A 15,799-nucleotide genomic window follows, 5' to 3' on the forward strand; every position below is an offset into this window, starting at 1 on the left:
TTATTTTTATTTATTTATGTAATTTATATGCCGCCCTTCTCCCGAAGGACTTAGGGCAGCTTACAAAGAAAACAATTCAACAATTTGAAAATTACATAAAAATTAAAATCCAATTAAAATTTATTAAAATTATTTCAATGTAAAAATCCCCCAACAGATCAGCCCATTTGATAAAAGAGCCACGTCTTCAGTTCGCGGTGGAAGGAGAGGTCGGGGGCTGCCTTAAGCCTGGTGGGCAAACCGTTCCAGAGGGTTGGCGCTCCCACAGACAACGCTCTCCCCCTGGGGACCGCCAGCCAACATTGTCTGGCTGATGGCACCCTGAGGAGGCCCGCTCTGTGGGAGCGCACGGGACGATGGGAGAATGGCAGGAGATGATCCTGCAAGTACCCTGGGCCTAAGCCATGTAGGGCTTTATAGGTGAGCACCAGCACCTTGAAACGGACCAGAAGGACCACCGGTAGCCAGTGCAGCTCACACAGGAGAGGTGTCACACGGGAGTAACGAGAAGCTCCAAACACGGCTGCATTTTGGACTAGCTGTAGCCTCTGGGTGCATCCCAAGGGCAGCCCCATGTAGAGGGCATTATAGTAGTCCAACCGAGAAGTAACAAGGGCATGAGTGATTGTGGTGAGGGCATCCCGGTCTAGGAAAGGGCACAACTGGCGCACCAGGCATACTTGTGCGAAGGCCCCCCTGGTCACGGCCGTCAGATGATCTTCTAAAGATAGCCGTGAATCCAGGAGGACACCCAGATTGTGAACCCTTTCTGAGGGAGTGAGTACCTCCCCTCCTATCACAAGTGATGGGACCACTAGATCACGAGATACCAGCATCCACAGCCACTCAGTCTTGGATGGGTTGAGTCTGAGTCTGTTTCTTCCCATCCAGACCCCCACCGCTTCCAGGCAGAGGAACATCACGGAAAGGGCATCCCTAGGGTGGTCCGGGGTGGAGATATAAAGCTGAGTATCATCAGCATATTGATGGTACTTCATCCCAAAACCACGAATGATCTTACCCAGCGGCTTCATATAGATGTTAAAGAGCAGGGGGGAGAGAACCGACCCCTGAGGCACCCCACATGTGGGGTGTATGCACATGTATGTGTATATAGCATATCTATATGCTGGTTATGTATATGTATGTGTATATAGCATATCTATATGCTGTTATGTGTACACCTTTGACAGCCGGAAACAGAATTTCATTTTTAATATGTGTCAGAGAGCACATAGGGGAAAAAATGACAATAAAGGTTATCTTATCTTTAACATATGTGCTTGATTACATTAAGATTCAGTATTCCTGAATATAAACAATTTCATCTGTACATGTTATTTTTCTTTAATTGTCCCACCACTTTTGTTTTCCCTGTTGATTAAGATTAAGTCAAGCAGAGCTGATCACTCATGCCTTGTTAAACCTACTGAAGGATTTTCAGAGAGACAGATCAATTATTTTCTTGAAAGGACCATGTTTGTCAGAGTTTATCTTCCAACAGATGTTGAAATAATTAAAATGTCCCATTACTACTCCTTCATGTCTTTTTGAAAGATGTGTAATTAGCTTTTGGTTATCTCCTATTATGGTTTTATATCATCCTTCTTTTTTTCCTTGATAACTTGTTACCTAACAATAGCCTTGTTATATTTGGGCTAAGTTTCTGTTTCTTCACCCTAATATGATGTAATTCTAATTAGCTCATAACACCACACAGCAACATGTTGAAAATGAGTAGGGGAGGAGAGGAGAGAAGGGGAGGAGAGAGATGGGGGGAGAGAGAAAGGGAGGGAGAGAGAAAGAGAGACAGAGAGAGGGGGTGGGGAGAAGAAAAATGCTTACATATAGATGACTTCAGTCTCTAAAATTATATATTCTTGGCCTTAACAAAATCACCTGGAATGAGGGACTATTAGAAGGAAGAACTTAAATTTGGTCAAGGTTCAATGGTTGTAGGAAATATTTTGCTTAGAAAGTAGTTCTAAATGCTTGAGTTGGCTGGTATACAATGTGGTCTGAGATATCCCTCATTTTTCCATTACATTTATGAATCTAGATAACCCTGTTCAAGTGTCCAATATCATCATACAAGATATGCTATCATAAAAAGGCATATACCATTTTTGGGAAGAAGAAATATTCCTCTTTGACTAGAGAAATAGGAGTAGACACTATTGTTCTGTTAAGTGAGACATATCTAGAACATTCACCTACATGAAATTCCATTTCCCAGCATGGCGATAATAAATAGTCAGGATTAAAATGCTAAATTACACTTACAGACAATGAATTATGGTCCTCCCTTCCCCTTCTTCGCATTCTTCTTGCCACTTTTCCACTTGAAGAATTAAGTTTAAGAATGACCTCTTGGACCCTGGGACATCCCTATGAGGTGCCCAACTCAGATACTGGAATTGCTGAACCATCAGGTAACCTTCCTGAGGCTAATGAAAAGAAAAAAAAAAAACAATTTTATACCCACTACAGACAATACCATGAAGTTACAAAAGAATGAGTGGCTATATTAAGATCGATGAAAAGTTAATGGCAGTGAACTAGCTTTCTAGTTCATCAGCCAGGATAGCAGAAAGCATGGTGACAAAAATTTTTACTCTGCACAGTTACAAAAGTGTGAAGATGAAGAAGAGTTGGTTTGCAATGTAGCTTAAGTCATATCTCAGCTTGCATTGGTGCTACAGAAAAAAAAAAAGTATTCTTCAAAAATATTGTTTATTTATCACCTTTGTATTTCACATAGTGAATCCAAGATAAAAGTTTGCAATTATTTAGTCAAATTTCTATAAACAGTCCTGGTCCGAAGGGCTTTATTTTTTGAGGTGGGGGAAACCCATCTTTGTCATAGAAAATATAGCTCAATTACCAATGCCACAGGTTAATTTTAGGTGCGGCATCAGATGCAAAACAAGATATTCAAAGTTTTTCATCTTTTCAAAAATCCTGTGAGACAGATTAGGCTGGCAGATAGTAAAATGTTGTGTTTTTTTTTTTTTAATGCAGAACTAATCTGATCCTCAGCAATTCTAATTATTAGATTAGATTTTATTAGATTAGATTTTTTTCCCCCTTTCCCTTTTCTTGCAAACTCCTATACCATCTGAGGAAAGTATGAAAAAATTTCTGGAGACAGATGAGGGGATTTCCAGAGAAAAGAACAGCTGCTAGAATTAAATAAAATAAAATGTTTTCAGTTCAAGGTGTGCGGTATTTGGGTCTGATCTGGGTATGCTCATTGTTCCATGTTGGAGCCATGATTTTTTTCTACAGTCAAACTAGACCTCTAACCTAAGGAAAATACCCTTAAAGAGGAGATTGTATGGCTTACAATGCCTCCTGAACTTAAAAGTTCCAGTGTCTTTGTGGTTATGGAGCAAACTTGAGAAAAGACAAGTTTCTTGAAATGGCTGCTAACAGGTCCAGCAAGGATGATATAGCTGAAAGAACTTGAATTGTAGGAGTTGAGGTCCACATGTCTTAAAGTTATTAAGGTTGAAAAACGCTACCATACAGTAAGGTGTCTTTTTTTTTTTTTAAAGCCATTTAATTTTTGTAAAAATGTTTTTTTTTTTTTAATATGGAAGTCCATTACAATAGCTCAATAAACATGCCTTACCCTTGTTAAATTGCATATCCTGAAAATTCTGTTGATTACATCACACTCCATTGAGCAGGACATGCACTCAACCTGAATAGGACCATATCTCAGCATTCCTTCCTCCGGCCAATATTGTGGGCAACCCTGTGTGATATTAAATAAATGTATGTAAAAACTTAAGCAGCTTTAGACATTGTGCTAAATCATCATACATTGTGGTGTCTTCTAACTAAGACATCAGAATCACGATAGCTTAATCATTATGCAAATACAACAACACAAGATTAGGAAAAAAATTCACATTGTTCCAATTTTGCATGGTAAAGCAGTTTTAATTACCCAACTCTTCTATTAATTGCAACTGCTGATGGAGCTCACAGTTCTCATGCTTAATTAAACTGGCTCACATCTGGAAGGAGGGCAACAGGTTCAATATATAAAACCTCATCTTCTTCTTAGCAGTCTCTTTTACATTAAATATTTTATTTTACAGTACAGAACATCTATTAGCCAGCAAGGGTGTGCATAGATAATGATATACAGTAGATACCATTTCAGTCGGAATACGAGGGAAATTTTCTACTGAAAAAAAAAGAGATTAGTCCTTTTAAAGTGGATTGCCCAAACTTTTTCAGCATCAAGATCTTACTTGTGCTAAATCAACTTCATTTAACATCACAAGAGAGGTACAGCCATAATCGTAGACTAGTCTCCAGAAATCTTTCACAGTGTTCGGCAGAGGATGCTGTGTGACAATGAAAGCAGCAGGTTGTCTGTAGCTCTGTATTTAAAAATAGATAAAATACAAATAAAAGGGAAATGCAGGCAGCAATATCCCCCTCATCAAATAAGCATATAAATTTTACACAACTACTGTACCATTCTCCAGATTGAGCAATAGAATAATAACAAAACAGACAATATATTAACTCCTTTCATCTTGAGAAAGGATAGGATGGGACTAGGAAATTAAAAAAATTAAATCATGGCCAGAACTAAGAAACTTCTTAGTTTTTGTTTTCACTTTAGTTTACACTTCTTTGTCTTGGAGAAAAAGAGCATGATGGATTTATTTGTCCTCATGATAGATCTTAAGGCAGAATAACCTTGACCATGAACAGTTACCAGCTTTTTTTTAAAGAGTTATGCTGGGTGTCAAGAGGTGGATTAATGGGTTAGTTCCTTTAAGCTAACTGAGAATTGGATTATGGGGATGATTGGTGTGTATCAGAAACAGTGAATGTGAGCATCTACTCCTATTACTTCCTTCTGCATCCTCTCTCTTTATGCAGCAGAAGAATTAGACTTAGTTATCTAGGACAGGGGTCCACAACTCCCAGTCTATGCCGGTCCGTGCAAACAAGTGGAGCCCCATCCACAGGATGCAGGCAGCACACAAAACCACACCTCTTCTGGTTCTTGGAAAAACCTTTCTCCATGGAACCGGTCCCTGATGCCCAAAAAGGTGGGGGCTGTTGATCTAGGAGAAGGAGGTAATAGGAGTAAAAGGAAATGTTAAAAATTACAATAGCTCCTTGGAGAGAAATACTGCCTGTTGACTTTTGTCTACGTACCTATCTGTACTTTCCAACTGATTGGTATAAAGGATTGAGTCATCTGGCCTAATCTCCACTATCATACTTCTTGGAAGGAAATGTGAAAAGATAAAAAGGGTGTTCTTCCTAGGATCAATTGTTGATGTTACAATGTCCAGAGGCAAATGGTACAAAAGAATGAGATATGCCTGATTTATGCTTTCCTCACTAGACTAGGGATGTCAAACTCAAGGCCTGCAGGCTGGATTCAGCCCATGAGGTGCTTAGATCTGGCCCACGGGGCCACCCTGCAAACAGCAAAGGACTGGCCTGCGGTGCCTCTCCCAGAAAAAAAAATGGAGCTCGTGAGGGCCACGCATGGCCCTCCCGAGTTGTTTTCACTGATAGAGGGTTACAGGAGGCCGTCACAGCCGAAAACAGAGCTTGCAAGCCCGTTTTCACAGGCAGAGCACCACAGGTGCCCCCGACACAAGTGACATTGAGCTGGCCATACCCACCTGACCACTCCCACTCCGAGGTCAAACACAACCCTGATGTGTCCCTCAATGAAATCGAGTTTGACACCCCTGCTCTAGATGCTATTATGGGTCCAGATTTCCATGCTGTACTTCCCAGAAAAGTTAATGAACTTTGAGCTCCGATTTTTCCTTGCTTCTGACTTTTTGAAAAGCTCAGAAGGGCTCTGTAAGTGGCAAGATGAGAGATCTCTTCTTTCCTTTCTTTTGGATTTTTCTAACCTCTTCTGAAGGGAAAGAACATCTGTTCAGGAGGACCTTTCAAGGCTAAGATCATTTGGGACCATTTTAATAATAACTGTATAAATACTAATGAATTAATTATAATGTGAAAAATAACTGTTTTGGTTTTTAGGTGTACATAACCATGAATCCTTTGGCAGGTTGGAAGTGATTGTTTCCTCAAAATACAAGATCACTTACTGGCTGAATCAAAATATAAAAATATCCAAGGTCATTTTCCCTCAGCAATTTTCAACACCAAAAAACTACAGAAAATTTGTAATATTCATAAAGTCAGAAGAATCAATACTTTTAGGTTCTTGATTAAAAATATTACTGCACGTCAGAATAAGTGTGAATTAATCTCTCCCCCCCCAAAGTACCAATAATTCTGTTGTATATTTCTCATCTAGTGAAGGAAAATAGTCACTTACATCCATAAGGGCAGCATTGATGTAATTGCTGCTCTCACCATCAATAGTAATTAAGAAAGGCAGACATCTGTCAGGTGGCAGCATATCCATAAAGCGGTTTTTGTCATGATTTCTTGGCAAGCATGCTATGCTGCAGTCTTCGGCTTGTAGCCGAGGAGTCACAGAATTCAGGGTCTACAAGGCAAAAGAAATATTTATTTTGACATTGTGTGCTTAACTCAAAGAGATTTGGGCATAAGGGATACAGGCAAGGCGACAACAGCGAAAGCCACAAAGAAAGCATAAGCACGTTTACTTCTGTTTAGTCAGGAGTACGGAAGGAGAATCTGCATATACAAAATTGGAAATCATCATGTAAAATTCATGCCCTGTATTTTACACTTATCTAAAATGCAAAAATTGCTCCTGGTGGGCTAAATGTCATCCACGTACAAATGAACTGGCAGCCTACAGTGATTACAATCACACAGTGATATTCCCCATATATCCAGACATGAAAGAACACCATGAAAGAAGGGGACAATGCATTATGAATCTGACACAGGAGGTACAAAACATTCCGTACTTTAGGAAACGAAGAAATTGTGTTTTTAAAATGACATCAACCAACAAATGTACCTGGAATTCATCTTTAAGATGTGAAGAGTTTGTCTGAGAGTCTATTCGAATCATGTCAAAATAGGCAGCTTTAAATTCACAGACTGGGATGGCAGTTTCTCCGCATAAGCAGGCTTCCAGGATAGCATCATGAATAAAGATATACTGTTCCTGCCAGAGAAAGAACAGAAGAAGTTTGGGGATCCTACTGTTGGACAGATCGTTTAGGTCACTGAATCCAACCTCTTGCTCATTGTAGGAATACAAATTACAGAACTCTCAGCACCTGGTTGGTATGTAGCGCCTCTTGAAAGCATCTAATAAAAGAAAGTCCACCACTTCTCCATCTAACCCTGTTGAGCAGATTTTATTGGTTAGGATATTTTTTCTAACATTCCACGGGATGCCTTAATTACTGACTCCAGCAATGGTTCTTAAAGGAATGAAATCTCTCCTTTGGATACTTTCCCATTAACACCCTTATTCAAGAAAGCTTAAAAAGACAACTTTCATCTCGATTACCCAACTCAAGATACAGTACTGTGTATTTTTAAAATAATATTCATTCAATCAGTATACATTTTAAAGAATGGCAAATTTTAATCCCAACGATACTTAATGGCAAAATTAAAGAAATAATGTGGGGGAATGATTTATGTTTTTGCTCGCATCTATGAAAAATATAGCATACCACCAACACTGCTTTATTTATATAATGTTGTATGCTTGAAAGCAAAGGTAGTCCTCAACTTACGACCATTTGTTTAGTGGCTGTTCAAAGTTGCAACAGCACTGAAAAAAGTGATTTATGGCCATTTTTCACACTGAGACCTTTGCATCCCCATGGTCATGTGATAAAAATTTGGGTGCTTGTGTATATATGACAGTTGTACTATCCTAGGGTTACATGATCACCATTTATAACCTTTCCAGCCAGTTTTCGACAAGTAAAGTCAACGGGGGAAGCTGGATTCACTTAACAATCATATGATTCACTTAGCAACTGCAGTAATTTGCTTAACAACCGTGTCAAAAATGTCACTCACTCACTTAACAACTGTCTTGCTTTGCAACAGACGTTTTGAGCTCTATTGTGGTTGTTAAGTCAAGGATTACCTGCATATATTTTTATTTTAAAAATGAAAATGTCAGGTCATGATCAGCGATAGCAGAAAATGGTAGAAGTAGAAAAATTCAGAAACAAAATTCCCCAGTCAAGAATTTCTCTAGAATTTACAAACTCAGCAAATAGTGAGGTTGCTTCTAGGCAAATCCTGATGATGTAAGCCATACAAAGTGTCCCTTTTTTGTTGACATTCCATTGACTAGAAAGAAACTCTGTTCTTTTCGTGGCCAACAGGAACATCTTGGGCTGGAACCAGGGGTGGGTTCTACTTACCTTACTACCAGTTCGCAATGGGATTGCGCGTGCTCACTTCGCTCGCACACATGCCTTGCTTCTGTGCATGCGCAGATCACTTCTGATGATATCAGGGTCAGTGGGCGGAACCTCCTGCCAGTTTTACTACCGGTTCTAAAGAACCGGTCTGAACTGGGGGCAACCCACTACTGGCTGGAACATCCTTCCAATATTGCTTCTTAGCGATCAACATTTATGATGTACTGCCCATGGTCCAGGAGGTAATGATCAGGCATCAATATTAATGGCTATTGATAACCTGATTTTCCATGAATCTGCCCTTTGAGCACCATCTAAATTGGCTACTATTTTCACAACTACTTTTGTAAACCACAGTACTTAGTTTATGGATGTCTAGTATGAAAAATTATTTCCTTCTCTTAGTCCTAAATCTTTCTATGTATAGTTTCAATGGATGACCTTGAGTTTTAACAGCGAGAGAATAACAACTGTGATATCCATATCATATGTAATTTTATCTCCCTCTTATGTGTCCCCATTGTTCTAAATTGTAGAATTCCGACTGCTATAATCTTGCCTTGTAATGGAGGTACCCTCCCCATCTCATTATTTGGAACATTTTTTTTAATTTTTGCAAAATCTTTTCATGCTAGCTATACAAAAACCACATGCATTGCTGTGAAATAAGGATAAGGTGCCAAAGAATATGTTCCAAATAAAAGAAAAAATGTAAAATGAAGTTGATGTGTTTGTATTGCTAGCAGCTTATTTTGTTTGTGTTGGATGTAACTTTCAGTTCAGTTCAGTGCTGAGTTTGCTTTTGCAATGTTCTCAACATCAATTGGACTAGTGCCAAAATAACCTCTTACCCGCATTATATTGCATCTAAAAATAATGACTGTTTTGCAGTGTTAGCATAAGACATACAGTATAAGCTATTGCCTGAAAACTGATAAACACATGGAGAAGGAAAAGTACTATAAAAATTGCTAAAAAGTAAGTACAATTTGGTATGCAACAACTATCTCTCTCTTCACAGTTTCCATGTAAATGTATTCCGGGCATATATATATACAAATACACAGATGACCCTTAATACAATGTTTTAAGGAGAGAACCTTTGGAATATACGAAGAGGATGGAACAGTTGGAAAGGGGATAAACAAAGGTCGGATTTATCTTCTTTCCCATCTCCACAAAATGATGTCTTGCTCTCTCTTCACATTATTTATTTAACCGGTCTTGAACCAGTTGCACATTTGGCTTAGTAACTTGTGAGAGCCAGAATATTTTTAAGGCAAATGACTAAAATGCACATGAGAATTGGACCACTGATTCATAACAGCACAATACCTCTGTCTGTACCATGTTGATGCGGCGTGAACGTAAGGCTTTGACACAGTTGTAGATGTCTACAACACCTTCTCTTTCTGCCATGTCTAACATGATGTCAATTACAATATAGCATCCAGTTCGGCCAGCTCCAGCACTAGAGTAAAGCAGAAAACATACATTTTTTAAAAAAATTACAAGCAGCCAAATAAATCAGAAATCTAATGTCTAATTTTATGTTCTAAAAAAATCCAGTATTTTACTTTGTGAAAGTGGAATTGTTTTTAGCTAACGTAAAGACATAATTACATAGACATTTTCAGTGTTATTGCTGAACATACTGTAATGATTTTGCAAAGCAGAAAAAAAAAATCTCCGGCTTAGAATTGGTTAAGTTGACACATATTAATATTACTTATACAGTTTTCTTGCACTGTTCTCATTTCTCTCTGACACAGACATTTCCAGCAGAGATCTTTTCAATAAGTTTTCAACAAGGATAACTTATTCATAAAATATTCACTAAGCTGATTCTGAGAGTAGTAATTAAAAAGGCTGATTTTTGTTTTGCTTTGTTCGTTCATTTATTTATAGCATGCATTTCATTATGGGACCAATTCTATTTTAAAAAAAAAAATCTCTAAAGTTCTAGTCTTTCGAAACAGATTGCATCTGATCACAGTTTTGTTTTCCAACAGCCATTCCCACGTAGAACTATGACATATATTTAGCATAATTCATATAGTTGAAAGGTACCATTTAGCTCATTGTCTGGTTCCATGTCCCAATCAAAATCAAGATAACTTGCTTCAACATTGCCAGTGTAGGGAAACAAATTATCCTTCTGGGGAATTAGTTCTACCTTCAACTTGCCCTGACCATTAGGAATGTTTTTCTAACATCAGTTACTATTATTCCATGCCTTCCTATCTAGAACAAAAGTACAGTATTAATGTTCTGTGTGATGTCCTTTTAGGTATTTGAAGGGATCTTCCTCTTCAAAGCAAAGCAAAACTTTTCCTCTTCCTAGGACTTAGTTTCTAGACCCTGTGAAAGTTGGTTTTCATTCAGTGAAAAGTAAGCAATCTGATATCACGTCAGGCCATTAGTGAAACAAGAAACAGATGGAAATGTTATCTCCTACTAAAAACAGTTTTGCTTCTTGGCAAAAGAAATCTGAACACAGGTTGATATAAACAGAATTCACATTTGATATTCAGCAGTCCTGGGAATTATTTCATAATGGCTTCATGTTTTTGCTATAGCCAACCTACTCTCAGACTTCATGTTCTGGGAAATAAATTTCTACAGGGTTTCTGCCTTGTTAGTCAAGAAAATGCTGACAGTCCCTGGATTGTCCTTATTGTCCCATTTTTTTTTCCAATCTGAATCCTCCTTCTCAGTCTAGGTGTCTATTTGATTTGTTATTTCTGAATAAGACCTTTGATTAACTAATTTTCATTCCGTTGTTTCCAACCAATTTCTTTAAACTTTTAAGATATTTTTAAATTCTCTTTACCTAGCCCATCAATTTTTGATAAGCATCCTCTCCACCTCCATGTCATTATATATACATGTCCAGAATTGAAGTATGTGACATCTCATTTGATACTTCCTTCTAGATTAATGTGGAGCATTATTTGAATATGGTTTAAAGCCAGCTAGCAATCCATTTAACACTTATATCCAAGTTCATACTTAACTAGCCTGCTAACCAAACTATGAAGGTTATCTATTACAGTAAAAATATCCACTAAATAAGTTACTCTAGTATATAAGATCAGACTATATTCTATATTTTTTTTTAAAAAAATCCAAGCATGTGATACTACAAAGGTCTTGCAACAAGATTAAAATAAGTGAAGGAAATAATAAAAAATAGTATTGTTTATTATTACCTGCAGAGGAATATGTTAATACTTCTCAGAAGCAAGTTGTAGGTCTTGCAATGTAGGATAAAAAGTAGCAATGAGAGAAAATGCTTAATTTCTTTTATATAATTAACTGCAAGTTTAGATTCACCAATAACTTAGATATTTCTTCTTTTGAATTATTTTCCTACTTATTAAGAAGTAAAACTGTTGTTTATATAGACTATTTTATGTAGTCTATATAAACCTCAAGTTCATAGTGTAATTAACTACACATGGAGACTTCCAGGTTGGAACACTGACCGAAAGCAACCTTATGCCTTAGTAGTATTTAAAACAGTCCAGATAACTTTAGAACACAGAAACTGAATCAGACATTCTTGGAAATTGGATCATGGAGTTATCTGTCAAAAGAGTCAGTTGGAAATCATAAGTCAAGCCATCTGATTCATTCACCCCATATCACACCACAACACGTCACAAAACTTGACAGATCATGCACACATCAAGAATGATAGAAAATGCATCTACCTCTTTTCTACACACCTGCAATGCACAACAATAGGCCCGGCACTTGGGGGGTTAGATTGCTTTACACGGCGTATAAATGAAAGAAGGCCTGTTGCATTGTAAGGTACTCCATGATCAGGCCAGCCGGTAAAATGGAACTGTTTAACTTCACGGATTTCATTGTAACCTCTCTGTCAAAATGGAAAATAATAACAAGAGTATTTTTCTTTCATCTCATGAGTTACGGTAAGTTTGGTTGATTTTTTAAAAGGTGATCGTTTTTGTTTTTAACTGGTTAAAATGTATACAGGACTAAAAATGCAAGCTTCAGTTGATTTTAATCAGTTTACTTAAAAAAAAAAACCAATAAAAAATTGAATATAGCACTCATCACACTTTAATCATTGCATATTTACACTGCATGTACACCAGGCCAATTGTATGTTATCATGAAATTGTAACAATATATGCAAAGTTCCATAAGAAAGAAAAGTTCAGCCTTTAAAGAAATAGTCTGGAAGTCTACATTAATGTCAAAGTAACTCTTATGATTCCATTGAAACAGAATGGTAACTAAAACAATTTAAAGTTTAGATAGGCCCTTATGTTTAAGTGAAGTATAACAATGACGTGTATACAGGTGAGTAAGATATCGTAAATGGAGAGAAACATACTCAGGATTAGAAACAGGAATCAAAAATATAATGGTCTAGTTCCATGTATCATAAAAACTTGCTATGGTTCCTGCTGTTCCTTGCTATTTGAGTGTCCTTGACAAAAACCTCAAGCTTGTGTACTCCTGCTTTACAGTTATAAAGAAACGAGAAACATATGTGAAGGAAACCACTGGTGACAAGACCAGAATTAAAACATCCCTTTACATGCTAGCAGATTTTAAACCAGACTTCCACAAGGAGCAAGGGAAGAAATAAGGGAATCTTATCTCAGTCCTAACATAGCACATCAAATTGGTGAAGGCTAACTTAGGCATCTGGAACTCCCCAATTTCAAAGAATAAAGAGCTTGTGGTTTGGTAGAGGTTACCAAATTCTTTTTGTGGAGAAATCTTGCTTACTTTTAAGTCTGAATAAGGCATATATAAAGTGGCTTAATTCATAATCCATTTTCTATAAATAAGATTACAAGACTATAAATGTAGGAACAATATTCATCTGACTATAATGCAACTCTTTTTTTTTGTACTGAAATTATAAGGAACCAACCATATAATATAGAAAGGAAGATTAATTAAGTGTCGGTAATTAATCAGTGAAATAACTGAGGAAAAGGTCTAAATTATATGTAACTATGCCCAAAAGAAAACCTGAAGTTGGTTACCTAGCAAATTATCATCCAAGAAAGCTGATACTAAAATTATTTATGAATATTTCTAAGTGTATGTACAGTATATGTCTGTATATATCTATTATTATTATCTTTATTAATTAAACATGAAACTCAGTCACCTAAATATTCAAAAATGCATCACCATTTTTTTGAAATAATAATAATAATAATAATAATAATAATAATAATAATAATAATAATAATAATAATAATTTATTTACTGCCTATCTCACCCAAGGAGACTTTGGGCGGCATACAAGTTAAAACCAATGAATCAAGACAAATCATACATATAGCAATACAATTATAAGTTATGGTAAAAAGATGGAGAGGGAGGGAACAAGGTGTGCAGGAGGTAAGGTGGGATCTGCTATTAATCCATAACCATGTCCAGTGCGGCAGTCTCCCATTGGGATCCCAAGTCAATTGGCAGAGTCAGATTTTCAGGCCCTTAGGGAAGGTGAGTGGTCAGGACGTATGTATGTATGTATGTATGTATGTATGTATGTATGTATGTATGCATGTATGTATGATAATAAGAGAGACAGATGGGATTGCTAAACTATGGCATGTTGTTTGTGTTTATTTACCATGTTGAATATGCCAGATATTATTCTCAGATACACGTTTGAACTGACGGCAAAATACTTAAAAAGTATTTTGTTTTTTGTGAAATAACAAGACATAAAATATGACCAAGAAAATTAGTATGATATTAAAATTAATAGACATTTGAGATGCTGCTTATACAATGAAAAAAAATAAGAGGGAAATTAAATTGACAGAGGTGTGAATGGAAAACAATTTAGAAATCTTAGGCATAGCAGAATGAATGTGTTACAACTCAGGTGTTGTAGTGGTGGGCTGATTAAAGAATGGCTTGAATATGTTACATAAATCTTACTGGTGATCGCAGCGTAATAAATTTACAGCAGCTTTCAGTTAAATAATAGGAAGCTCTAATCCATAAATATTTACCCTTTCAAGGGTGAACGTCCTGACAACGTATTCTGCAAGGGGTTCCACTTCCACACAAGCAACTTTGAAGTCCCCATAAACTTCAGTGTCATCAGGCCAATACTTGTAGCACTTAACCTATGATCAACATGATAGAAACATTTCTCAAATGAAGAAATGTATGAATTACCATATCATACACATCACATCATTATTTTTATTTAGCGGTAGATTGTATTTCATAAATGGAAATACAGGTAAAAATGATGAAAAAATAAGGGTGGAATACGCATTTTAAAATGCCTATCTATATAATAACCATATATTTCTTGGGAAGTTAATCCTTCAACCGGGAGTATGAACAGATTTCCAGAAAAAAAACCCTCAAATGCTCACATGCACTTGCATTCACATTTTTTTCTATCAACCCAAAGCCACAACAGATTACAGACATGCAAACAGAGGTATTGAATTTTGGCTCTATATTGGTCACTTAAAGGTTGGCATTTGTTCTTCCCCATTTTGCTTCTGTTTTTTGTAGCAATGGAACTACAAATTTTAATGTGGTTTGGCATTTCTAAGGAGATACTTACCCGACCCACTTCAACTAAATTTGTAACCATAACAATGCAGGCTGATTGTTCTTGCCATATCATTCTCCAGAAATCATAGACTGTCTCGTGCACTGGACCTGACAAAGAAAATGCTTATAAATGAATTTTAAAAAAACAACCCTGTAAAGCTATTATCTTTAAAATAGCTGTCAGGAATTCAAAGCAGATATGAATGATTTCAGTAAACTTTCAAAAACTTCTGCACATTAATAATTAGTGTTGAAATATCTCACCGAAAGCAGGTTATTAGTTTTTTTTTTAAAGCCAAAATAAAGATTAAGCTACTGTAGCTGCTTTAGTGCAAAAAAACCCCCAATATCTGAGAATTAATGGAATTCTAGAATGGGCTCGTTAACACTTGGAAAATCATACTGTTCAGGTTGTGTAATGTACTTATCAGCAACTCTTTAAATCAGCTTCATCTTTTCCAATGGGAACTTATAATACTGGAAAAGGACACAGAAAGTCTTTGTATACTTTGAAGAAGCATTGCACAGCCCTAAAGATTATCACAATATTTATTATTTGACTTAATTGTCCATTACCATCATTTATTATAAGCCAACAAGCATTTTGTCTTATCTCCATGTTGGAAAAATGTGAGAATTGTTGGATGTGAAATAAGCCCAGATCTGTGTCAGCCCCTCCATTTTGAATGTTGGTACTCATGTATCATAAGTCTTGTTTTCATCAGCTTTTGTTAATATTTCTTTTTTACAGGCAGTCTTTATAGGATTATTGATATCAGTCATCATGCCTTAACATCCTGGTTCAAGAACAATATGCTGCTTCTGAATAGCCACAACCAGGAGAGAGCTAGTGTTCACATGTCCTGTATATGCCAAGG

At 36.7% G+C, this 15,799-nt stretch overlaps 1 protein-coding gene across 13 annotated transcripts in view; it reads right to left on the reverse strand.

Moving 5' to 3' along the window:
- PTPRK (protein tyrosine phosphatase receptor type K) overlaps positions 1-15,799 on the reverse strand; it is a 393,200-nt gene that overhangs the window by 6,795 nt on the left and 370,606 nt on the right. For 7 of the 13 annotated variants that reach the window (XM_087882792.1, XM_087882790.1, XM_087882785.1 and 4 more), the window contains 9 exons: positions 14,932-15,029; positions 14,360-14,476; positions 12,056-12,225; positions 9,675-9,810; positions 6,962-7,111; positions 6,344-6,517; positions 4,266-4,397; positions 3,635-3,760; positions 2,284-2,447 (listed from right to left, as the gene is read on the reverse strand). In XM_087882792.1, the coding sequence (XP_087738918.1) occupies positions 2,284-2,447; positions 3,635-3,760; positions 4,266-4,397; positions 6,344-6,517; positions 6,962-7,111; positions 9,675-9,810; positions 12,056-12,225; positions 14,360-14,476; positions 14,932-15,029 (1,267 nt within the window). The remainder of the gene's footprint in view (positions 1-2,283; positions 2,448-3,634; positions 3,761-4,265; positions 4,398-6,343; positions 6,518-6,961; positions 7,112-9,674; positions 9,811-12,055; positions 12,226-14,359; positions 14,477-14,931; positions 15,030-15,799) is intronic. The other 6 variants (XM_034418777.3, XM_087882788.1, XM_034418776.3 and 3 more) reach the window with 1 other exon arrangement.

This window comes from Pantherophis guttatus, chromosome 1 (assembly GCF_059756535.1).
Source record: "Pantherophis guttatus breed Tessera chromosome 1, ASM5975653v1, whole genome shotgun sequence".
NCBI classification, from domain to species: domain Eukaryota; kingdom Metazoa; phylum Chordata; class Lepidosauria; order Squamata; family Colubridae; genus Pantherophis; species Pantherophis guttatus.